General features: G+C 44.1%; 1 protein-coding gene across 1 annotated transcript; it reads right to left on the reverse strand.

Annotated features, from left to right (window-relative positions):
• Positions 1–2,936: 2,936 nt before the first annotated feature.
• On the reverse strand, positions 2,937–24,035 carry LOC149372392 (uncharacterized). Its single transcript, XM_089586267.1, has 11 exons — positions 23,807–24,035; positions 15,848–15,911; positions 15,034–15,119; positions 13,811–13,903; positions 12,149–12,208; positions 10,840–10,923; positions 9,139–9,292; positions 8,497–8,678; positions 6,221–6,387; positions 5,657–5,881; positions 2,937–3,584 (listed from the first exon to the last, which is right to left on the reverse strand). Exons 1-10 carry the CDS (start codon positions 23,879–23,881, stop codon positions 5,866–5,868), a joined length of 981 nt encoding a protein of 326 aa, XP_089442393.1. The 5' UTR covers positions 23,882–24,035; the 3' UTR covers positions 2,937–3,584; positions 5,657–5,865.
• Between the last annotated feature and the right edge of the window lie 1,989 nt (positions 24,036–26,024).

The raw sequence follows: 26,024 nt of genomic DNA on the forward strand, positions 1-26,024 counted from the left end.
GGAAAAACAGGTTTCAGGACGCTTTACGTCTATTTGGATCAGACGTGCGATAAAATAAAAATGCCAGGGCTTCACTTCTCTTAGAGAAGTAGAAGTGCGACGGCTGAAAAGTTTTTGAAGTTTTTTGTTTCGTTTTTTTTTGTATTCAACAACGTGAACCTTCTTCAAACGCAAGCAAGAATTTATAATAGCAGAAGCATGCATTTTTATTGACGCAATGAAAGCGATTAGTGAAGAGGTTTTCATCAAACGCTATCAAACACGTGCTCTTTCGGAGCATGTTACTATATACGCAGTCCTACTAAAAAATTGCCAAGATACTTTCATGAATACAATAAAGAAAAAGGTGATAACGAAAATAAAGTAGGTCAGCGACGTAAGCATTCATCAGTGTTAGAGAGTGATTCCTTTATTTCACGCAATGAATCCTACCAAAATAATTGCCTCAGGCTGGCCTCTTCTACGTTTGTGTACATCAAAACCGGTGAGAACGCTAATCAAAAATATTAGCTGCTGTAACAATCATAAACACTGACGTCATGGAGGTGGTTTGATTGAAGCAAGCATCTAAACCGAAGGAACATTCTGTCGATGTCTTCCAAGTGTCTCATTGGAGATTTCGTCACAGTCAGATATTATAGTGTGTAGTCTGGAAGTACGAGTCTGTTAAAGAGCAAGAAATGAGGGACAAATTGAGAAGATAATTTTGAACTGTTCTAATGAAGCTCATTGTCATGACATAAAGAAATGCCATGCCACAGTACTGTGAAAGTTACAACCGAGAGGTGAGGGGAGCAGGGATGGAAAGTGTTAGAAAAAAAGCAAGAAATTCACAAGTCGCAGAAATCTTTAAATAAGAATAGTTTTGCTTACTAGGACTTCTCCCTGTTTCAGCAAAAAATAATAATAAACAGTGCAATACTGATGCTTCATGAGGATGAGCCTTCGTAGTCACGAAACCTGCCGATCACTAGTACCCAGTGAAGGTTCGAAGGTTATGCGATCTCTCTCAAACCTTCTCCTCCGCAAACAATGTTACCGCAGCCATGATGTAAATAAAACATAGTAACAGCAACACACATCGAACGGCCATGGGAAAGATCTAGACCCTCATTTTACCTATTACGAGGTCTCTTACAATGTCTCAGCGTACAGTTTTGAACCAAGAGATCACATGCTAAGCATATGCGCACTTTTAATTTCTAATGTTTTACATATGACACTATGAATACTGCAACTGATAAAACCGTTTTGAATGTCTGACTCTAAAGTATCTAAGGAGAGGGCTAAGACGGTCTGGTTGATTCATGTTGGATGGTACGACGAAACAGCTCTGACGGACGGGACGGATGAAGAAGAGACAGACACATGCGCGGAACTAAAACCAAATGGTTTATTGCGAAAAGGGGGGTGGGCAATATAAAGCAGCTGGACAAGCCAAAACGCAGAAGGGAAGCAAATGCGGGACGAATACATACCGGAGCTATAAAATGGCCACTGATTAAGAAAGGCGAGCTCCTGTGAGAATAGAGCCACCGATGGTTAGCTTACACATGAGTTGCCTAATTCGTGAATGTGAAAAGCCTCTAATATCGGGCGCGAGGTGTGATCTCTATGCTTGGCGATGATAGTGGTTCGGTTCAGAAACGCCTCACAGCCTTTCCAATCGGCGGAATTAATGACAATGTTATTTCGTGTGACTGGTTTTCAATAGCTTTCGCGTGTTCGCGTAGTCGTTCATTTACGCACCGTCCGGTCTCCCCGATGTAAAAGCGCCCACATGACAGTGGGACCTTGTGGACTACACCACAGCAACAGTTCACAAATTTGTTTCGGTGTTTCTTCTGACACGCTTTCTTTCCACTTTCCTGGTTCACTCTCCTGCACAGGCTTCCCAACTTGTTCCTGGCAGACAATGGGAGCTTCACGCCGGCTTTGTTCACAATATTTTACAGGTTATGCGATACTTGGTGAACATACGGAATACATGTGATGTGCTTACTGTCAAGTTTGCGCGTGCCCTTCTGAATTCTGTATTCTGCTAGTATCGACTCTGCTACGCTAAACAAGATCTTCGTCGGGTGGCCTGCAGAGGTAAGCTTAAAACCCAAGCCAGCTTTGACAGCCAGCTTTGACAGCAGGTTACTAGGCTTACCTCTGCAGGCTACTCGACAAAGATTTTGTCGCGTAGCAAAGTCGACACTAAAAAGAATGCAGAATTCAGAAGGTCACGCGCAAATTGGACAATAAGCACATCACGTGTATTCCATATGTTCAGCAAGTATCGCTCAACCTGAAAAAGATTGTGAACAAAGCCGGCGTTAAGCTCCCTTCCTCTGCCAGGAACAAGTTGGGAAGCCTGGAGCGGTATTACGGAACTGTCAAATCAAAAACTTGTCAAAAACGCGTCAAAAACTCGTCAAAAAGCCCCGCCGTAGCCGCGCTCCTATTGGTCGGCCGTGGCCGGCGGCCATGTTGCTTTCTTGCGTCATGGGTAGCTGTCGTTTACGTCACGGACATGACAGAAGTGGTGACGTTGCACACCTAATTATGCAGGCGCATTTTGACGATTTTTATTGACGGCTTCGAGGCGGTCAAAATTGGACCGTTCCGTTTTTGACAGAAAATGGCGGCGGCGGCAGCGGCGTCGTATGTGGCTGAGGCGGCTGCGGCGACGCGAGCAACGGCGAAGGAGGGCGCACGAAGACGCGTTTGACTTGCCGGACGAGCTGTTCCGACGCCTTTTTCGACTGGAGAGGCAGACTGCGGTGTGGCTATGCGACGAACTCGCCAATGAATTTGGTTTGCGTGCGAATGCGCTGTCGGTGCAGCGGCGGGTGCTGTGTGCACAGCGGTTATTTGCGACCGGCGGCTTTCATGCAAGCTTCGGCAGCCGACGACACCTCTGTGCCACAGCTACATACAAATAAAACATGTTTATGCTGGCAAAGAACTTTATTTTCACCTGCAAATCGCACTTCGTGGCCGTCTTCTGTTTACCGGTCGAGGAAAAAGAAACAGACGACCACACATCACATACAACGCTTCACGCTTTGACACTTTTTTCATCGATCGTAAGAGCCGAACAACACAGACCTTAACAAGTTGGCTTCGTCGATTTTTCCGCACTTAGAACAACCGCACAGTACCTTGATTTTCGTCGCCACGTAAGAAAACAGTATCAAGGCGTGGAACAGCTGTTCACGTGCAAAGCGGCTTGTTGACGTTTTACCGCCGTCTGCGCACTCCCGCGGCAGCAAAAGTTACCCACCAGGAAATTTAATAGCCTAACTTCTTGCGCTTCTTGTTTTTCTTAATATTTTTTAGCTTTAAACATCATTCTTTGGCAAAATAAAATAATAATTATTTTTATCGCTGTGCATTTCTTTACTCTTTTAGCAAAAATTTAGCAGATGGTCCCTCGTCGTGCAGGCAAACGCTTCCGGGGCGCCGCTCTGCTGTAATTGGCTGATTCCTCGTTGCGTCAATTTTGCGTCAGGCGTCGACGTCACATCGTTTCGTCATTTTGACGTCACTGTCAATAACTTTTGACAGGTTTTTGACAAAGTTCCGTAATACGGGTCCTGTGCAGGAGAGTGAACCAGGAAAGTGGAAAGAAAGCGTGTCAGAAGAAACACGGAAACAAATTTGCCAACTATTGCTGTGGTGTAGTCTACAAGACCTCACTGTCATGCGGCCGTTTTTACATCGGGGAAACCGGACGGTGCGTCAGTGAACGACTACGCGAACACGCCAAAGTTATTGAAAACCAGTCACGCCGAAATAACATTGTCATTCATTCCCCAGATTTCGAAGACTGTGAGGCATTTCTGAACAGATCCACTATCATCGCCAAGTATAGAGATAACACCTCGCGCATGATATCAGAGGCTTTTCACATTCACGAATGAGGTAACTCATGTGTAAGCCAACCAGAGGTAGCTCTATTCCAACAAGAGCTCGCCTTTCTTAAGCAGTGAAGATTTATAGCTCCCGTATGTATGTCATGACATGTTCGCCTCGTGTTTGCTTCCCTTCTACGCTTTGGCTTGTCCTGCTGCTTTATATTCCATCCCTTTTTCGCAATAAACCATTTGGCTGTTCAACCCATGTGTCTGTCTCTTCTTCTGTCCCGTCCGTCAGCGCTGTTTCGTCGTACCATACTAAAGTGTCTGATTATATAAAAAAAAAAACAATTGGGGACTCCTTACCCACTTTCTTAAAAAAGTGGGTCATTACGAAGAGGGTGCTTATTTTGTATTATTATTTTTTGTTGTTTGTTTCGTTTGCAAAAATAGAACTTATTAAAAGTATTTCGTCTTTCATTTGTTCGCCGGAGAGAGACCTGTTAATGATTACAGGAGAGGTGGGTATCTCAGTATCAGAGTGACACTTAAGAATATGCTTAGGAAAATGGACTTAAGACTTTGCTTCTTTTCTCTTTGAATTCTGCGGCACCCTTTGGCATCAACAAAGAGTCGAAGCTCTTCAGACTGTCGCAGAAAACATTAGAATAAATGTTTGATACCTCCTACGGTGCTTGGATGGAGGGACTATATTACTGGTTTCTTCTAGGCTTAATTACATGAGAAAAACAATTTTTATTCATGTAACCATGCCCCTTTTTTGACCTCAGGCTATAAACGCCACTTTAAAAAATGGATAGTCCATTGTTCACTTTTACTGTTACAGCGAGTACCTTCACCGACCTCAGAACAAGGCGCTTGTGCAGAGGGCAAACATCTAGCTGCCGCTGTTTTATACCAGTACTTAACAGTGTATAAATCGTCTGACTGGGCACCGAAAACTCAGACGTTCGCTTGAAATGGGACATATAACTAAAAAAAAGCTGATGTTCAAGCACCTATTCAGAGTACAATATTAAAAGATGATTTGCTTTAAAACATGCTTCTGCGAAACAATCCAAGCTATTTTTTTACCTCTGACCGGGAGGCTTAAGACATTGTAGCAGGGCTTCTAAAAGCAGATTCTTCAACTCCTCGAGCAAGGTAATGACCAGTTACTCTTCTTTATGCACGGACTGAATTCCAAATAATTTTTTTATTTTTACTCAAGCAGACATCTATTAATACCTAGCTTCCAGGATGCAGTGCTCGTGTTTCAATGTTAGTAACTACCGATGATGAAAACTAATGTGAATTTTATAAGGCGCCTCCATGAAGCAACATTGAAAATGCACTCCACAACCCCAATAACTCATACATGGTGGCAATGCACAAAAATTTTTCAATACGTAAGCGCTCCTGTTTCCTTTCAAATGCATTGCATTTATCGCATAACCACGTAACCATGAAATATGACCGCTGTAGACTCTACAAAATGCACTGCTCTCGATGTAGGCATGAAAAGAGGAGACGAAGGGGGTGTGAAAGATGCGAAAATACGAATATTAACAAAGCCTCGACAGAATAGGTAAGCTTCCATAGGAGCTGCAACCCACACAGTCAGATGAGTCTTTGGGCTCGTTCTGGATGCTTCTCTTTTCTACATTTATTCCCACTGTAGATGTCCGTTACAAAGGCATCTCCCGAATGTCCACTTAATATTAAGGATTTAGAATAACTTTAGCACAATTCAAAAACGAACTCTAATTTTTTTCTTTCACTGCGTCAGAATAGTTTAACAGTAAACTCACATGTCTGACGGTTGATTGGGCATCCGATAACAAAAACTCGGGAGATTTGTGGTCATGCCGTTTCAAACATGGTAAGTTCCAATATGTGTCCCAAGGTGAGATGCTTGTTTTCCAGGAGCTATGTTCATATAAATGTAGCACGAGGCACGGACGTTGATGCTTTGCCCTTGTCCAGTTTCATTTCGTCGCAGCGAGGACGGTTCGTGGTCCTACATAGGAAGGTATCTGCAAAGGTGATACAAGCACAGTAAGTACAAAAGGTTGTTCAGAAATACTCTGTTACATCACTGATTAATTCAGATATATTCAGTTTGAGGGACTGCAGCTTGAGCTATGTGACTGATCAATTGAGCAATAGAGTACCAAAGGTTTTACCCAAAGTTGTTAGGATCCCTAAGTAAATGCATTTTGTTTCAACTGAAGCACTGTTTGTACAGTATTTACTCGAGGTTGCTTTTCGCAGGCGAGCTACTCATAAAGCAACCAAGGTGACGTACACCTCTGACAACATCATTGCCTTGAGTAGCCACTACAACACCTACTCACTCCTCCTAGCTATCTCACCTTTCACCCGGCTTGGAGCAATCTGGCATTTCCAGGACCAGGCCTTTGTCAAAAACAAGCTTGTCATGAACTGTGCTCTCTTGTGTCGATCCCTGGCTCGACCGTCTTCCAGTTCTTGCATTGGGTACAAATTTTTCCAAGCTTACCCCACGCAGCTTCACGTCCGCCTTGTAAAATGACAAGAAGAAAACTCAGCAATTCATCCGGGATCAAAGCAGAATAAAAATTCTTCATGATGACTCATTAGTGGAGTGCATGTTCATTCTGTATTTCCGGTAAATCAATAGCAGCATATCACGTAACGAAACATGAAGATAATAACAGAGAAACGAAAAAAACTTCCTTCTGCAGCGTTTCCTGACAACATGAGGAATGGCTGGAATTTTTGCAAGTGTAATCAGTGTTTTCCTTGTAATGCCCGGCGTATCACAAACAAAACTGATTGAACAAATGGCAATGATTCTAGTTTATTATAAGGGAGTAATTACTCATTGTCATCCACCCGAGCGCAGCCATACGGCTACAAAGGAAAGCTATACAGCTTTCTCAGAAACTTCGTAGTTAAAGAAAAATTCTTCCTGGTCCGGGGTTCGAACCCAGGACCACCGCTACACCGGAGCAGTCGCTCTACCAATTGAGCTAACGAGGACGGCAAGCTTATGGTAGGGCGAGAGCGAATTGATCAATAACTCGAAGTGGGAACAGTGTTGGTCAAATGTTTTAGGGGAATCCCCCAAGGTGGAGTAGATTTGTAATAAGGGAGTAATTACTCATTGTCATCTACCCGAGCGCAGCCATACGGCTACAAAGGAAAGCTATACAGCTTTCTCAGAAACTTCGCAGTTAAAGAAAAATTCTTCCTGGCCCGGGGTTCGAACCCAGGACCACCGCTACACCGGAGCAGTCGCTCTACCAATTGAGCTAACGAGGACGGCAAGCTTATGGTAGGGCGAGAGCGAATTGATCAATAACTCGAAGTGGATGACAATGAGTAATTACTCCCTTATTACAAATCTACTCCACCTTGGGGGATTCCCCTAAAACATTTGACCAACACAGTTCCCACTTCGAGTTATTGATCAATTCGCTCTCGCCCTACCATAAGCTTGCCGTCCTCGTTAGCTCAATTGGTAGAGCGACTGCTCCGGTGTAGCGGTGGTCCTGGGTTCGAACCCCGGACCAGAAAGAATTTTTCTTTAACTACGAAGTTTCTGAGAAAGCTGTATAGCTTTCCTTTGTAGCCGTACGGCTGCGCTCGGGTGGATGACAATGAGTAATTACTCCCTTATTACAAATCTACTCCACCTTGGGGGATTCCCCTAAAACATTTGACCATTCTAGTTTATTCTGTCATTTTTTTTTTCATATGCCTGAGTAGGTACGCGCAGTCTTATTGTTTTAAGAGTTCCAGATTAGCCTAAACTTAGCCTCACTGGGCAATTTTAGCAGCTATAAAATTTGTATAAAAAGCTACCTTTTTGCAATTGTACAATGCACGGGCCATAGTGACGTAATGCTGAAACCCCACGGCTTTGGTCCAAGATTTACATTGGCAGGGCATTACGAGGATAACAGTCAGGTGTCAAGAATGAGGCTTGCAAAACATGTCTTAGATAAGACCACCGTGAGTCCGGTTCGAGAGCTTCGACATCCCGTTTGCTATAGAAATTGCAGCCCAGTCATCACAACAGACATAACCGCTTCAAACATCTATATACAGCACTTCTATAAGAGAAGGAAATCTCCGGCTAGATAAATTCTCTGAGTGTTTTTAAGATATCGGTCAAGACAGTTACAATGCGCATAAAGTCTCGCAATCATAGATCGCCCGATTTAGCATATATGGAGAAGGCTTTCGTTCGCTTACTGAATTTGCAAGCATTCTAGGGCTACAAACCTTCCTGGGCCACTCTTTTGAACGCAGTTCTTTGTACTTGTGCGCAGTTTATTTCCTTCATACGTATCTGTATTACAGCACTTACATCTTCATCATCATAACCAGCCGGATTAGGTTCAGTAATCTTCTAGCGGTCTCCAATTATACCTAGTTTGCACCAGCCACGGACACCATAATCCCAGTGAGCTTCCAATCTTATTACTTCGCCTGACTCCCTAACTTCCCTGGCTACTTTTTCTTCCCTCGCAATCCCTCCGTTATCCTAAACGGTGACTGGGTATATTTTCGTCGCAATGCAGATAACCGGTGCAGGTCTCGTTAGTAATAACTAATACTGTGCTTTCTTTACGACATCAGACGCGCATTTAGGTCTTCCTACCGGTGCGGCAATGTTTCCGCGGGTATCGGCCTCATCGGCGAACGGCTGCAAGGACGTCTCTGCCGTTGAGAGGGGAACACTGCTGGAGATCTCCTCCGGTCCACACGGGAAGGCACTGGTCACCTCCGGGATCACCGGGAGCACTTGCGGAACAAGCTTGCTCTCCAAGGGAACAACTTTATCTGAAAGAGAGGGTGGATCTTTGTCGAGTACCGAAAGCACGATCCTTGAAGGAACCACCACAACAGAATGTTTTTCTCCTTTTCTGCTAAGCTTAATTTTGAAAGAGAAGACCGCAAGTGTGGCACGTTCAGTCTTTTAGAGTGCGAACTTCGTGTTTAGCTCAACACGACCCCACACTACCATGAGCACTGCCATGCGGCTAACATGCATATCCTTCTTATAGAACACAACCAGGAGATAAGATTAGAAAGGGATAATGAGACACTACAGAGATAAGGAAACTGAACATACAACATAGTTTTGAAGCAAGCAACTGTTCAACGAAATTCTATGGTCTTAATTGTTAAACAAACCGGGTGGTGGTAATTTTTTTCTAGTGCTCAAACTGCAGTATCTGATTCTCTTAATATATCCTAGTAAACGCAGAAAACGCATCACTGTCTGAAATGAGCGACTCACCACTCGATACAACTGCTGCTTGAGTTGCTCCGTGAGTAGAAGCAGGCCCCACATGAGCTGACTTCGGCTGCGGCTGCACTCGACTTGGCCGGGTGGCCGCGCTGTTCAACTTCGGCCTTTCGGCGTGGGCTTGGCAGCCCGACAGCACTGGCAGCTGTAGCGAGAAGTACATAGCATGGTTACGTCGTGTGCCATTTACAAAAGACACAAGCCTCTTTGGGCGGTTCAAAGGAACACGAGGAACTGTCACGACGAATTGTGATTGGTTACAACACAGGGTCGTAATGACACACTCTCTGCGTGTTCTCTTATGAGTGCATGACAGGTACTTCATTAGAGTTCTAAATATTGTCGTTACAACGCGCACTTAACATACATCTGCTGTATACTCTGTCCCTCTCTGCAGTTGAGTTTCTTTTTCATTACGTGTGGTTAAATAACCGGCACTGGTGACGCAAAGCGCCCATCTTGGATTAATCTTGTGCGGGGGGATTAGGTTGTCACTTTGTTGCGTCGGCATGGTGGGCAGCTTACATAAGTGAACTTTCAGAGGCCACTGCCCTGTTTATAATGCAGCCAGGCGCTCTTGGGTAGAGCCTGTTGAGTGGAGAAGGCGTCATATTGAAGCTAGAGCACTGAACCAGCCTGCTCTCTGAGGCTGGATCCGACTCGGCTCGACCCAGCCCACTTAAGCCAGTCCACAAGATTCGGCGTCGAAGTGCGTTTGGTCCCGTCAGCACTTATATAATCCCACCGCCTTGTCCGGTCAGGGGCGAATCCTGAGCGAGCTCTCATACAGCGGATGCCATATTCTTGTAAAAGTGGTTCTTATTCCTGTCAGTTGGAAAAGTATTCTGCATATCCCCTTATATTCTGAACATGTTAAACCCAAACAAAGTGCACGGCAGTTTACCTGCCAAACTTTTGTGACAAGTCGTCGAGGTGGAACAATAGGGCCTATGCAGATGCTCAAAATTTTTTTGATTCTGGCTAAATTTCTCTAAATCTCAGACCGATATCAGACCGACCTATAATAGGCACTGTAAATGTCCAGAAAGTAGCTGTCAAATATAATGTATCCTTGTAAGCTTATGAGGAAAGTATTGGACTTCACTTTCGTCTTACGTTTTATCGGCTTCGAAATGAAGCAACTTTGCTTTGCTATACCCGAATCCGGGTCTACCCGAAAGCTCAGGCCCAGCTTAGACCCGGATGAAATCTGCTCTACCCGAAAGCCCGAGAGAGGTCCTGGTTTTCGGCTAGGCAATGGCAGTGCAGTGCTTCAGTACACTCCCTTTCCCAAGTGCCGGGCTTGACCATCTTGGAAAGTTAAGCGGCACAAAGGAACAAGACACAGACGAGCGCTGTCTCGCTGTGTAAGCGACTCATCTTAATCGTTATCCAAGAGTGAAGCTGCCTTCCTGGAATCAGTTAATAAGTGATTAGCCTTGCTTGCAGGTGTTTGGCTTTGTTTATCGTGGCTTGTTTTTTAACCTTGTATCACATTAATTTTTTGCCATCTTTTTGTTTTTCTTCTCTTATATTCGGTAGCTTTCCTAATAAAGATTCATTTGTGAGACAGCACTTGTTTGTGCGTTCTGTCTTTGCACTCGTCCATTTGTTGTGCAGAATTTTACAAGATTCATCCTCTCCAACTCACCCAGCTCCACATAATTGTGCTGTGCATGAGCAACTACTTACTGCGGCGCGGGTTTTCTTTCCAATCGCTCTTCTGCCAGAAGCGTATTCTTGGTACTGAGATAGCACGCAGAGTATTGCGTATACCTGCCTAGGAAAAAAAGGAAATGCTTAGTTGCTGTGCTGCCATGAAATACTAGCGAAAAAAGCTGACAGGAATTTATTTTTCGTATTACTAGTGTATCGAATGCAGAGGAAACAAGAAATTAAAGGCGTCAAGCGTAGTGTGCAGGTTTTACATTTCTCTAAAGTTATCAGAGGCGAACAAAAAAAATTCAACAATGTTTCCCCAATTATCTTTCAAGATCGCTACTGGCGCTCTTGCGGCCTTTGCTCAACTGCTCCAGATAATGAGGCTGTTTACTGTGAGTCAGTGAAGCAGAGAATTCAGACAGTTAGTGCATAATTCTAAAGGCAAAAACAGCGCTGCGACAGGAGATGAGGGACAAGAGAGGACCGGCGCTGTCCTTTTTCGTCGTTCCTTGTCGCGGCGCTGTTTTTATGCCTTCAGTATTTTGGGTACGTTGACCTAATCCCTGTCGGCCTCTTTTATTATCAGTAGAGCGCCTTTTATTGATCGTATTGTATAAGCAGAAACAGGCGCAAGACATAGCAACAGCCAAAAGAACAAAAAAAAGGCTTGCAGTAGTTAGGTTTCCATCTGCTTCGGGATTTAAATTTCAAAGGTCGTTATATTTCGCATGCAAAGCGGAACTGCGGTATTTTTAACCACCTCCTTCAGTTCATGTACCATAGCATATAGAAACTTTGACCATTTTGTTTGAAATAGTGATAACGATATTTATGATGACATTTACTGAGAGCCGGCAAGCTATTCAGCGTTCTGAAATTAGCTTTATTGCCACCAGTGAATATCACATTTTCACCAGAATGCAAAAGCACTAATAAGCTTTACAAAAAAATGTGTTGTATCTGAAACGTTTCAGCATGAATTAATGACTCCGTAATACAGAAGAAAATCCTTTACAAGCAGTTATGGGGCAATTTAAAAACAGCATCAAAGGACGTGTAGAACTCAAGGCCTGTGTCTATTCTTTCTTTTTACGTACGTGTCCTTAGTCTTTTTTTTGTGTGTCATACTCTAGACCAATGCAAAAGCTTTGAAATCTCTCTAATTCAGCTTTACTTAGGCAAACACACCTGTTAGGTGAAAACAGAGACGATATTACGGCATTTTAATATATGCTAACTCGGCCCAAGGGTAAAGTGGTGGTCTCAAGACAATTTTGCTGAAGCGACCTTATGTATAACCTCTACCAACGCTACCGTACGGGACGAAACGAGGACTTACGTTGACGGAGCAGAGTGTGTAGTCAATTACGTACATGACAACAACGAATGATGTTATTCGCTGAAAAAGAAATAAAGTGCAAGTGAATTAGACGTGATAAACGCCAAATATGCTAACGCAACAATGTAAGTTCGAAGCAGACAAAAAAATATTCCTACCCAAGCTGGAAAGCCAATCTTTGCTTTCTTGCGCATCACAGGTGGTACGGTACGGTATGATATGATGTATTATGATTGGATATGAATCATATGATGTATGGTACGGTATAGCATGGTACGGTCTGTGTTGGTACGGTATGGTACGGTATTTCGTACGATATAGGATATGATATGATTGTATATATATGATATGGTATTGCATGCCATGATAAGGCTGCTTCCTTGTGTCGCGTCCTGAGAGAAACACTAAATATCCTATTTTATAACATGTCCAAAGTAAACAACTAAAACGGCGCAAAATGTCACAGTTAAATATTAGGCATCCCTAGAATTAACTGAAATAACTGATCTCGTAATCAGTGTGGGACAAATTTCAGAGGAATGCTTTAGTTATAAACTTAGCAACTTATTAAGGAGATTCAGAGAGGAAAATGCTCGCAGAAATTTAGCGAACACAACGATGTCCTGTAAGAGTGTGGTGACCTGCTAACCTGGTGAGTGTGCTAACCAGCAGGTGTGGTGATAAAATGGTTTGGTTTATTGGGGTTTAACGTCCCAAAGCGACTGAGGCTATGAGAGACGCCGTAGAGAAGGGCTCCGGAAATTTCGACCACCTGGGGTTCTTTAACGTGCACTGACATCGCACAGCACACGGGCCTCTAGAATTTCGCCTTCAAGAAATTCAGCCGCCGCAGCCGGGATCGAAACCGCGTCTTTCGGGTCAGCAGCCGAGTGCCGTAACCACTGAGCCACCGCGGCGGGGTGATAAAATGAGCTGACGCTAAAAGTCAAAATATATGCACACTATTAGTTGTTCCCAGACTAATGAACCAGGTAATTTCATCATTTTCCTCAATATACCTTGTTTTCTGCCTTCCATACCTTCTACGCCGATTATCTTCTATGAATACTTCCTTCTCCTGCTGGCTTGCGTCTCCCAGCTTTTGTAATGCGCATGGGTGCAAATTTGTACCTCACACAGCAGTTTTGAAAGTGGAACTAGCTGCCCTGAAAAACTGTACGCTTAAGCTTCAAAATGTAGCGAGGAGCCTTTGTGTAAGCATTTTCATGCACCGACACACGCACGCGCGCAGACACACGCACACAGGCGCACATGCATGCGCACACACAAGCAAATGCGGCCATTCAGTTTCAGCAACGTAAAATATAGCTCTTTAGCGGGAAGATATTGCCTTCTTCACAAGCCCGTCCGCAAGGTTTGTTCAAGTCCTTTGTTATACGTGCGAAAATATTGCGTCCGGCTCCCGTCTTAACAAGCGAAAAATCGAAATAGTACGCTTCCTTTGAAGACGCTTCAAGGAATAAAAAATACAAAACTTTTTTCACCGCTAGTAACTGTACAACGGCCCTGCAGACAAAATTATCGCTAGTACTCTCATACAAATTCAATAACCGAGCACTCCAAGGCATTCTTTCTGCTTTTCAAGAAAAAAAAAACTTTGCAGAATCCTTGCGCTATCAGTAAATCACAGCAGCGGCTTACCATGTCTTTGACGAAGTACAATGACAGCGCAACATCCAATAACGTCGTCGCTGTTACAATGGCTATCCACGGAATGAGCAGAAGTCGGTTGTCCTACAACGAAGCGAACGCATCGAGTGCATATAAGTATAGAAGACTTCACAAAATCGTGAAGGGCGAAGGTTCATTTCTTGTCAAATATTAATGCAGTTCGTGCAGTACAAAACACAGAACTGCCACAACTCCAACTTAGTAATATCACGTTAGCGTTGACCAGATGGTCGTTCAGCGTCCCATCAATCCAAAACCTACTGAGGCCTACATGCACAGATAGCGGTGTCCCATACAGCTACATGCGCCAACGTTCGTTAACTTTTCGGCCGTTGAGGGCGCTGGGTTGCCCTGTTCGCCTGCAATGATCATCATCATCGTCTGCTGTTTTGTGCGTGCAATTTCAGTACATGCACGTTGGCTTTCACGGCTCACAAAATCAGCAACGAAAACAGCCATAATGACAACTTTCTCCGCTCTTGCACACAAAAAAAAAACTGTCTTTCATTTTTCCCCCTTTTTATCAGCACGACCGCGAGAAGTGGATGATGATCATGTGGATAAATAATTCAAATGTTCTTTTTGAAATAAAATGATGGAGGAGGCCATTTGTCCTAACAGGTATATATTAGACCAAGTCGATGGTAGTTCCATCTTAGCGGAGTGTCATCTGTGTAGGTCTGTGCTTCAGTAGGCCTTGACATTAGGGACTGCAGTGGCGAAACAGACGAGATTCCGAGCATGCCCACAAAGAGTTTGACAGTTGCAGCGTCGTCTGCGCGCGAGCAGACAAGTAGCGACAGTTGTGCCACATCAGCTGGTGGTATTATAAAAAATGTAAGGGTTCTACGCCTGTATGTGTTTCCTTTGTCATCTTTTCCCATCATGAACTGCTTCCAAGTAGCACAGCCTGCAGCGTAGATATTAAGACCACTGTTCTTAACGCTTAATGGCAGAGGCACACCATTAGTAAAGCTAGAGCTTGTATCAATTGTGGCAGGTGTTCGCAATTTATCAGAGTTACATAAGCGTCCTTCCGAAAGTAGCGCGACGCAGAGTTCTCAAAATACAGACCCATCTTTTCATATGCAGTGTTTTTACTCATGCCGTAGCTTTGAATAGGTACGCTGCAGGCAGGATGTAGGCTTAAATGCAACGTATAAAGTACAAAAAAGGACGATTCTTCTGCTTACCTGGAGCAGACCTATGAGAAGAACCATTGAGAATATGATGCACAATCCAGAAAAAACGAGAAGTACGAGTATCAGCGTGAATCCCACTGTAAAAAGATACGAGGGGCTGTAAGCCAAATGTTCGAGGCAGAATAGGCATATCCGTGCGGTTATGTGTTGTACAAGTACGATAAATAGCAAATTATTTGTTATTCTAGCTATACAAAATCAAAATTTTTTTGTTCGAACCTTTTCCACTGCTAAACTTCAAATTTTTCAGTTTTTTTTTTTTTCAGAAGGACTGCCTCAGACTATGCGCTCATGATTTTCACTCCTACGTCCTAAACATGCTGCGACACACGAGCTTAAAAATGTTCATAATTATCTTTCAGTATTTGTTTCTTCAAGAAAGACTGAGGACAACTCTATCTAATCATTGTTCTCAGTAAAAATTAACATCATGGCCCTTTCTCTCTACGTTAGCGTTTATCCAGCAGCAAGACACATTTATGGCTGAGAAAACAAAACTTGTGACGTCTACGCCGAAATGGACTTGTTGCCACACGTTTTGAAGCTAGCGGCGGAGTAGCGTAGCCTCTGAGATCCGAGTCGAAAATCTGTGTCGGCGCACACAGTTTACTTGCGAAAAAGGCCAGTGATGGCGAAGCCTGTATTTTTTTTTTGTTCTTTCCTAGTTTATAAAAACTCTATTTTCGTTCTCAGTATTCTATCTGTTATCAGACCGCGATACAATATCGATACAAGCCAAATTCGATATTTGAGGGCAACTTTAAGCTTTGTCGTAGAAACGATATGCAAGGAATGCAGTGCTTACCAGGTGAGTGTGCCACCGAGCTGGCATGAAAGGCTCCGGTGACGAGCAGCATCGTGTAAAAAACCTGGACAGAGCAAGCATAACTTCGAATCGCTATCTTCTTCGTGCTACTGGAGATATCAAAACACAAAGCGAAGTGCTTGTTGTTCGCCCAAGTACTAACGAATTCTGCTGGGGGCGCGTTGTCAGAGGAAGAAAAGATGGTACTATTTAGCGAGAAGTTACCATGCACGAGTAGGCTTATATCAATCAAGAGCGTCATTACTAGCAAGCTTGATTTACATAGCTCGCCGTCCCCTACGCATGCATTCGTTAACGCTTCTCGCCTCTGGGCATGGTTATTTTCATCGAGTGAACTTCAAACACCCTAAGAAAGACATAGATGTCCTGGTCAGTAGCGCACCAATGTCGAAAAGATTTTTTTGTCTTTTTGTCTAAAAAAACTTCAAAAATTGAAAGCCAGACGAAAGAGCAGTGTAACAAACACAACAAAGTACACCGTGTACTCAAACACAAAGTTCAGAAAACACCGCTAAACCTCAGTTTCCGCACGCTTCTTTACGTTTCCACAGGTTACGTTTTCCACCTGGCGGAAAAAACGAAAAGTCACTTATCGAAGAAAAAAATCCACATGGCCTTCCCAGTGCTGAGTTAACTGCCCCGCTATGCATTCCGAAAAATCGGACGGACACTTTCACACACAAATGGCATGCGATACATGATGCAGTGATAGCCACTGATTTTCGATTCATGCGCGCAGCAGTCGCTGTAGCATATCTAAAAGGCCCTGCCGGAGGAGACGGTCGATTCGACGCCGCACAAATGAAGGACCATGAAGGTAAGTTTGCTGTCCGGCGTCTCCATAAAACGCGAAGTAAGGTGGTAGAACTAGCACGCAATAACAGAGGCAGAAAATTGTGACCTTTAGCATTTGGGCCCCGCAATCGGAGGCACCTACAATCTAGCGTTAGGCCGTTGTGAAAAGCCAAACCAGCGACCGAACCAGTGACCGAACACTCATGCTGCGTCGACGGCTGATTCATAATGCTGCCCTCTATCTTCATGCCGTTGATTTCTTTTTCCGTTATCTAAATGAGAGATGGGAGCACGTCTTTGGCTCTCAAAAATAAGCAAGGGTAAAAACCGAAATGCACGGCAGTAAGATTACTTGGTAATGCGATCATTGCTATTATGCCCAGAAAAGGAAGTCGTCAGCCAACTTTCTTTAAAGGGAACCGTTTCGACAGAGGTATCAACGTGGTTACGTTAGGAAATTTTCGCAGACGCTGAAAAAGTTTGCCCATATTACACCTAACGCTTCGAAGACAAGCAGCTCCTCCCTCAAAGGCACTTCACAACACTAATATCTGCCTCACAGTGTTTTTGGCAAATATCTGTCAGCGATAAAAAACATCCTTACTTCCTCGAGACACAGATTACTTGGTAATGCGATCACTGCTATTACGCTCTTGCTTTAAATGGAAACGTTTCGACAGAGGTATAAAAGTGGTTACGTTAGTAAATTATCGCAGCCACCGAAAAAAGTTCATTTTCATTACACCTGACGCTTCGCAGACAAGAAGCTTCTCTCTCAAAGCTATTTTGCAACATTAATATCTGTCTCACAGTGTTGTTAGCAAGTATCTGCTAGCGATAAAAAACACCTTACTTCCCCGAGACACAGATTACTTGGTAATGCGATTATTGCTATTACGCCTAGTAAAGGAAGTGGTCAGCCGTCATTCCTTAACAGCAAGCATTTCAACAGAGATATCAAAGTGGTTATGTTAAGAAATGATCGCAGCCGCCGAAAAAAATTCGCCTGCATTGCACCTGACGCTTCGAAGCCAGCCACCTTCCCCCTCAAAGAAATTTGATACCACTAATATCTGCCTCACAGTGCTTGTTGGTTAATATCCGTCAGCGATAAAAAAAAATATCCCTACTTCTCCTTGACCCTACCTCACTACTCTGAACCGGTACTTCTACAACATGTCATTTAACACGTCATTTTATATTTATTAATTAACGCGATAAAATAAGAAGGCCCATCCGAGAAAAGGGGCGGCGTCGTGTGACATGATAATCGATGATTGGCCCAGGAAGTGTTTTGTAACAATAACGTTACTTGATCAGAAGTGATGTCACTCCGTGTAAACGCAGCAACAGCTTCTTGCGCTATAGCACCGTCAACACATAATGTATTTATGTGTTCTTGAGTTTGTTCTCGGGCCGCTGAGTATCCAAAATGGCATCTGCATAAAATCGCACTCTCTTCTCTTTCTTTTTATCTCCTCTTTCCCTGAGGCACCACTCAAATGTCCCAAAACAAGATCTGAACCCCGGAAGAACGAATGTTTCCTTGACTAAAGTCAAACCAACTTCTTTGATCGTCTTCATTTTCTGCGTGCCTAAATCAGGAACATGTTTACATCAATCACACGTGACTCGTCTACACTAGCGCATTGGCACAGAGACCCAAGCTTAGCTGCTTCCTTCTCTTCAGTCTTTGAAGGCACTAACAGCAGCACTCTAGTCTACTTTACGACACCTTCAGCAGCCGTTTACTTTCATTCAGTACACAGAAGTAAATTTCTGACACCGTGGCTGTATTTCTCCGAAGCCCCGAAATAATCTTTCGCACAAGTCGGCTTTCCCGCGCTTCATTCTCTGCTGCAGTGGTGCACCCTTTACAAGCGAGCGAACATCCTCAACTTTTTTATGCGAAGCATACTACTTTAGCTACCACTTCAGCCCTTCGCCATGGTTATGCGCCTCCAAATCACGTGATACATGACGTCACACCACGTGACACGATGACGTCACGACAGTAGAGAAACGGGGGCCCACCTCGCGCCGTCGCTGTGGTTGTGCGCCTCCAAATCACGTGATACATGACGTCACACCACGTGACACGATGACGTCACGACAGTGGAGAAACGGGGGCCCACCTCGCGCCGTCGCTGTGGTTGTGCGCCTCCAAATCACGTGATACATGACGTCACACCACGTGACACGATGACGTCACGACAGTGGAGAAACGGGGGCCCACCTCGCGCCGTCGCTGTGGTTGTGCGCCTCCAAATTACGCGACACGATGATGCTTCGCATTCTCCAGGCTTAACCAAGTTAAGCCTCAGCCATTTTTATTTTGTTCTGATCCATCCAAATTTCTTTCTTACAACGAGATTAATTAATTCAGCGTTTATAAAATATAAAAAGGTGCCTAATTAAAATGTGCCACAATGAAGGTCTAGTGAAATGACGCCGCCCTTCATCTCATTTTTCTCGGGCGCACAATGCTCACGGGCTCGCTTTGCAAATTAAGGAAAGCAGTTTGCGTTATCGATTTCAGACCTAGCTCCCCAGTATTTGCTTGTTTTCTTCTTTCTACGGCGTCCTTCCTCGCAGAAGTTTTTCATTGCGCACGTTAAAAGCGCAGCACAAACGGATTGCTCAAAACCCAGAAAGAGGAAAAACGCACAAACTGTACACAGTGCAAAACGCACCCAGATATTGTCGCCATGTGCAGAGGTCATTATCCCACAGTCAGGCTTTCCTGTCGGGCACTCTCTTTGGGGAAAACAAAGAGCTCAATTCATGAGCAAAGGCTCCAGCCGGTGTCGATATATGTACTTTTTTGTTTGCCCTTAGCCAACCCGGCAACAAAGTTTCCAAGCAGGCCATTAAATCCAGCGACCCTAATCACGGTCATCGCAAATGAAGACAAAGAAAGATCGCTCAAGAAACTGACGCCTTTTGCTTTTTATTTTTCCCCACTAAGTCAGAGCACGATTCAGAACAGCCGCAGTTTGCAACTATCCGTCAGGGTGCGCCGACTGCGGAAGGAGGAAAGTTAATTTACGGTTCCCAAAGTGGTCGGCCCATTCAAGGCTGCCGACGCGTATCCGGCTTATTGAGTAATGGCCCTTCTGCCAGTGGACCGTATTTGTTGCGCGACAAATCATTACTTCTCATAGCCCCTCGCTTTCTCCACATTTATAGCTATTGCTTTGCTTTCTCGGCGTCCGCATCTTTAACAATGGATGCCGAGCTTTTGTACACTTCCCGGAACAAAGACACGCAGGGCGTTGATCGATGTTCGCAGAGGTTAGCGCTCGGGTGGAGGCTTTCATAACCAACGCGTCGTCCAACTTTGTCACCATGCTTATCTCATTTAAACATAGCTCGCCTATGCAGGGTGTCCTAGTTGACGACAGCGAGGACTCGAAAGTAAAAAGAAATTGTGGTACATGTTACTGAAATTAAAATTTTGGTATGCCTTGTTAGCGACCAGTAAGGAATCAGCCGCAACGTACAGGGAGTCCAGAATTAGTCACTTCTACCGAGAACGTTTTCCATTTTCGCTCTTTTTGTTCAGAGGGTAGATAACATTCCCACAATAAAGCTACTCTGCACTCGTTGAGACATTTCTGGGTCTTTCTATTACCGGGAAATTTTCTCACCGAGACTTTCCGTCTATTTACATTGGCTAATCACGCATTTGTTATTAATGTACATAATTAGGCTTTTATGCCTCTCGATACGTGCTTGCTTCCTTTAGGCAGCTGCTAGCAATGCTACTTGACTGGTATGCCTCTCAAAGGGTATTAATTTCTTTTTTTTTTACTCTTGGCAAATGGTACGCAGTGCACCCTGTACGCCCCACGAAAGTAAACTACTTCTTTTAGAGCGCGGAAAAGCAGCATTTCACTACCTCCATCTTCGAGCTTCATCGCAATACGACCTTCCTAATTCAATGCGCATCGGATATTGCTCCATTTTCCGCGGTTTCGCTCACGAGTGCGATGTGATGATGTCTTTTCGCTCATCCTAATAAAAAAGAATAAAGCCGCGTTTGGCTCTCGTTTATAAAAGCCAGTTCGGGCTAAAAAGAACTTTCCATGTTATACGTCGATGCCCTGTAGCATAAGAAAAAAATATCGAATTTTGCCCAAACGATTTACATCGGCCCTCAGTGGCCTCGTTTCAAAACCCGCCTGCGTCTGGCCTACTTCAATTCAGTCTATGAATACTCGTTTGCTTTTTTCACGTTATCACGCCGCAGAGTTACATATAAATGAACTGAAGAATTTTGTTTAGATTTTGAAACGTAAATCTCGAAGCCACTTGGTCGAACAGAGCAAATTGACTATAACTCAAGGAAAAAGCTTTCTTTTTTAGCCAGTTTGCTTTTGAATTACAGCGATGTCAATCTTATAGTACAAGTTCTTATAATATATTGAGCTCTTCAGTGCCATCAGAGCACGTTATGTTTGTAAGACGAAGTGTGCTATGAAGGTGCATAGAGTTTATTGGCCTGTATTTTTGTCCGAGCGACAACGATTTGGCGATGATGATGACCTCAGACAAAGCTGTTGAAGTGACGTCACACGCAGCACTAATTTTTAGGCCCACGAAATGAGCGCTATATTTAACGTCAGCAGTTCGAAAGCGTTTCCACTACTTACCACGTCATCACTAATGCATCCGCAAAGGTGTTTTCATATCGCACGTGCGCTTCCGTTCTCCCGCTCTCAGTGACTGCATTTTAATAACCTGAATGAAATGGAACCCGGAAAGATGCTTCTCCGAAGTTATTTGCGTGATCTCCTCAAAACATAAATATAAGCTCTAAAGACTTTGTTTGCGTTAATTGCCGCACTACAAACTAGCGTAGCTTGAAATAAACGACAGCATGGTGTGCAGAAATCTAGCGCTTCTCTTCGACTCGCGCCCGCCAAGTCTTTCACAAATACAAATCACAGTTCTAAAATATATCCGCAATGCTGAGCAACTAATACGTGATTAGCGTCTCGGAAGCTGCCTCTGACGCTGGCTGGCGCCGTTATCGTTGTCTTCGTGGGGTTCGCAACGAAGTAGTCGTGCGTCACGACGATGTTCACGCTGATGCAAGGTTCAGCTGGCATCAAGTTTATTAGAGCTAATTTAGGAAGACTTCTTGAAGCGCGAACTGCGTCACACCACAAAGCGCAGGTGATTATGTTCAAGCGCAGGCCTCACTTTTTAGGCACTGCATTTCATCGCATCGCCGTTAATTTTCGCAGTTTAATTTCTTCTCCTCAATACGCGCTGCAATTGCGAAAAAAAAATGTTTGCATCATAGGAAAAAGCATTTAGGGTGACGTTCCCTGTCTACTTCTCTTCTTCAGTCGCAGTGCGAACGACTTCAGCATTAAACACCTTGCTCCGCTACGTAGATATTGATGACATTTTGCCGAACCTTAGATCAGAGGTAATGCGTTTGTTCGGAATCACGTAGAATGTTACCTTCTCTTGGCGGAGTCTTTGTCATGACAAAACAGAAGCGCACGGCGTCCTTCGCTGATTACAAGCTGTAAAACTTAGCAAAAAAATTGATCATCTCTGCCTTCTCTTAAAATAGTATATTCTTTTGGTTCATCTTAAAATTGAAACACGCACTGAAAGAGCAAACTTTCTCTCACACTCACCACATCTAGCCCAACCACAAAGCATTGCATTAAAGCATTCCAGAAGAAGCATTGGAGAATTTTCGCTGCCAAATCCGCCATTCTTGCGAAAAGTTGACAGTTTCGCAGACGAACCACTGTCAGTGAGGAAGCGGCCCTTAACTCACTCAGGCAAGCTTCTTTGAAGTTATTCCGAAAACTGAAACTTCCTCAGTTGGGACCGCTGCTAAGCTATGCGCGAGAAATTTACATGCAGGAACAACACGCATGTATTTAAAGGTCTTGCTTTTAACTAAAGCGCTTTTTAAAATGTCGTGTTTTCTTCGGCTCCATATACAGATTCCACTGCTTTGCAAAAGGTAAGAACGCTTTGTCTGTTCTTACTAACCGAAGTATGGTCTCACAAGGAGAAATGGGCAGCAAAACATGTGCTTTCTACCAGGCCATATCTTTACTTTCTCATATATACTGGGGAGTTCTAAAGTAATTTTGCACTAAAGCAATTTACGTTTCCTAATTTGTTTTGTAGGTTTTAGTTTTTTAACACTTGTATTTAGTCAAAAGAATTTACACACTTCACGCGTAAGGAGAGTGCTCGAGACGAAAAATTTTATAACTTTTTCCTTTGTTGCTAACTTTTCTCAGAAGACAAATGGAAAATTTCTATTTCCTTTTTCTCTCTAAAATTCTACTCATTTCACAAATATCAAAGCATAAATCGTTTTAGGACGTAAAATTTAATGCATGGCTCGAGAAAGGCCTTTCCCGATTTCTTTGGTTACCTGATATCGCAGCGTATGAGTCTAGGCACGTTGGGAAAGCAGCGTTGACGAGATAGGTAAAGTAAGTGGAATCTATGCCGGAACAATTCTTTGATTGTGCACTTAAATTTCTTCCTGCAAATTTCTCCAGCAGGAAAAAGGCGCGATTATTGTATGCTGATATATACATTTGCAGAACTTCGGAAAAAAAATAAGCAAGTCACTTATGAGAACAAATTTCTTCCTGGTAGACGATGGGCCATCAACAACTGACGGTGAGCTGCAACTTGCACCCAATATCTCCTGAAATAACATATCATTTGTCTGTTTTCCCGCGTACTGGGTCTGAAAATTCGTCTTTCAATGCCGCAGCATATTCGAATAACTCTTCAGCAAATATATTAATTGCACCTAAGAAATTCAATTAATAATTTCACCAAAGGACTGGAAGCAATTATCAACTAACAACGTTGTAGAAATAATGGACGCATGTAGCACAGTTTAAGTGACTTCCCTATGTAGCATCCCTAAGGGTGCCCACAGCCACTGTCAGTGCGCACCTCTCTTTTCTAACAAACAGTGCTAGTTCAAAGAAGTCTGCGCATTTTCAAGCGTTGCATTTCGATACGGGCTGACGCACAATACCGTTAGGCACATCCAGAAAACGAGATATAATAGCCACCACCACCCCCTCCCCCACATGTTCATTCTGCATGCAGATGTTGCTTAAGTTCGATTCAACTCACCAGAGTGTAGACTCCGCAGACAAAGCTCCCTTTGCGCACGGACATCAAGCAGCAGCATGAGCGGAGCAAAGCCATGCGTGAACGAGGAGCGGGAGGAGCAGCGACCGTTTTTTTCAAAGAGCGCCGGCAGCGGCCGCAGCAGCAACACCACGGGTCCGGCGGTGAAGAGCGATTCGTGCCCAGGGAGCAGCAGACAGCCGACGCTACCGTATCGGCGTCTTGCGGACAACTCGCCGCAACCGTTGCCGCTAGCCGTGCTCATATCAGCCGCGAACACGGACGTCGCTATGGTCGGCGCTGATGCTCCTCCGCTCCCTTCGCCCTCCCGGCCGCTCTCCCTAATATCCCGCCGCGCTCTCCCGTTCCGCCCGTCCTCCTCTCCTTTTTCCTCTCTTCTCTTCCCCACGTGCGGTGGCAAAGTTATGAGCGCCACTCTTTCGTTCTCCCCCTTTTCACTAAGCGTGGCGTTTGTTCCGTCGAGGGAAGAAAAAGAAGCTCTGTATTTGTTCGCACGCTTCCTCCTGCGTGGTGCTTTTTTCTGCAACGCTTCCCCCTTCTAGCGGTGCTTCGCGTTATCGAATTCCGAGTGAGGTAACACTTCCCCAGTTTTATTTGTCATTTTTTCCTTCCACTTTTTTTCACTAGTAACAATTCGGACCGCCCCACCAGACGCTACAACGTTGGGTCAGCTGTACTCATTGAAAGGTGGAACTCTACACTAAAGTGTACTGCCAGCACTTTTTGTTTTCCTTTACAACCTTTCATGTGTTCCCACGCTTTTCTGACTTTCACCGATACGCAATCCTTTCTGCAGTGCCTCGATCACCTTCAAAAGAAATACAACCCCCCCCCCCCCCCCCCCCCATCCACCCACCCTTGACTCGATCATGCTAGGTAGAACAACTGGTCGGCCTTTTGTTTATCTTCTGATTTGCGCTGCGTCATTCTGAAAGAGGCCTTGAGACAACTGAAAGCAAAAACGCAAATATGGCTTCCGCCGGCGCCTGGCAGCGGATGCGGAGGCAGACGTGGCTCATCGCAGGTTTCGGGGTTCTGTCTCTAAGACACAGTCGTATTAGAAATGGCTGGAAATTAACGCTGCTTTTTCGTCCCTTTATCCTATCCTAAGAGCTGCCTTTTTTTTTTCTTTTGGTGCCTCCACTGCACCAAAATTATAAAATTGTACATTGTCCAGCCCCATTTAAAAACTCTAACCTGCAAATTTTTTTGCAAATTTTCGAAAACCGCATCACCAGAATTTCTGCTGATTTTTACGCAGTAGCAGAAGGAGCTCGTTCTACTGAAAACCTGGCGCAGTCCGTCGTCCTTTGTCAGACGGGAAAAATCCCTACAGTTTCAAATAAAGCTAGCGAATTGTGGGAGGGTGCAAAGAGAACCAAAATTGGCGAGAAGATTCCTCTAATAGGAGGTATTTCAGAATATATAAGTAATCGATGAAAATAAGTTAGCCGCAATTGTGGGTCGAACCCAGGCCCACTGTGTGTCAAGCAGGAACTCAATACATAAGCCACGAAGTTTTAATTTTTTTTTTCAAAAAGGTATTGATTACAACGATGTGGAGTTTTATGTACATTAACTGTTCACAAATATTAAAATGGGGCAAATCAACACGCCTAAGCAACGAAGCGCGAGAAAAGAGCCAATGCAGACAACAAAGCAAGTACATCATAATACGCCACATCCAAGCAACAAAGAACTAAATAAAGGGGGGGGGGGGGGGGGGGGGGGGGTGGGGGGGGCAGCACTAAGAGCTAGTGCCACTCCGGTTCAAACTCGGTCTGGGCATACAATTATTTTAGGTTCACATCATTCTACTGGAATAGCCCGTAGCTGAAACAACCGCATCACAATGTCAGTCCATCATGCGTGTTTTCCACAGGCTCTGTAATCTAACCAAAAATAACATATCTAAGGGATCATCAACAAATAGGTCGTTAGTTCAAGCAGTGTAGTGTATTTGACTTTGTAATGTATGCTTGAAATGTGTGTATGAGTGATTGCTAAAGGTAATAGGTAATCCGTAATTGTGATTGATAATTTGTAATCAGTGATGTGATCAGTAATTCAGACTGTAATTAATGACCGTGATCAGCAAAAGGATCATGTATTAGTTCGGTTTGGTTTGGTTTATTTGGGTTTAACGTCCCAAAGCGACTCAGGCCATGCTTCTCTTCCTCATCGGGGATATTTTTATCTT

This window comes from Amblyomma mixtum, chromosome 1 (genome assembly GCF_055824585.1).
Source record: "Amblyomma mixtum isolate Tamu chromosome 1, ASM5582458v1, whole genome shotgun sequence".
Lineage (NCBI taxonomy): Eukaryota > Metazoa > Arthropoda > Arachnida > Ixodida > Ixodidae > Amblyomma > Amblyomma mixtum.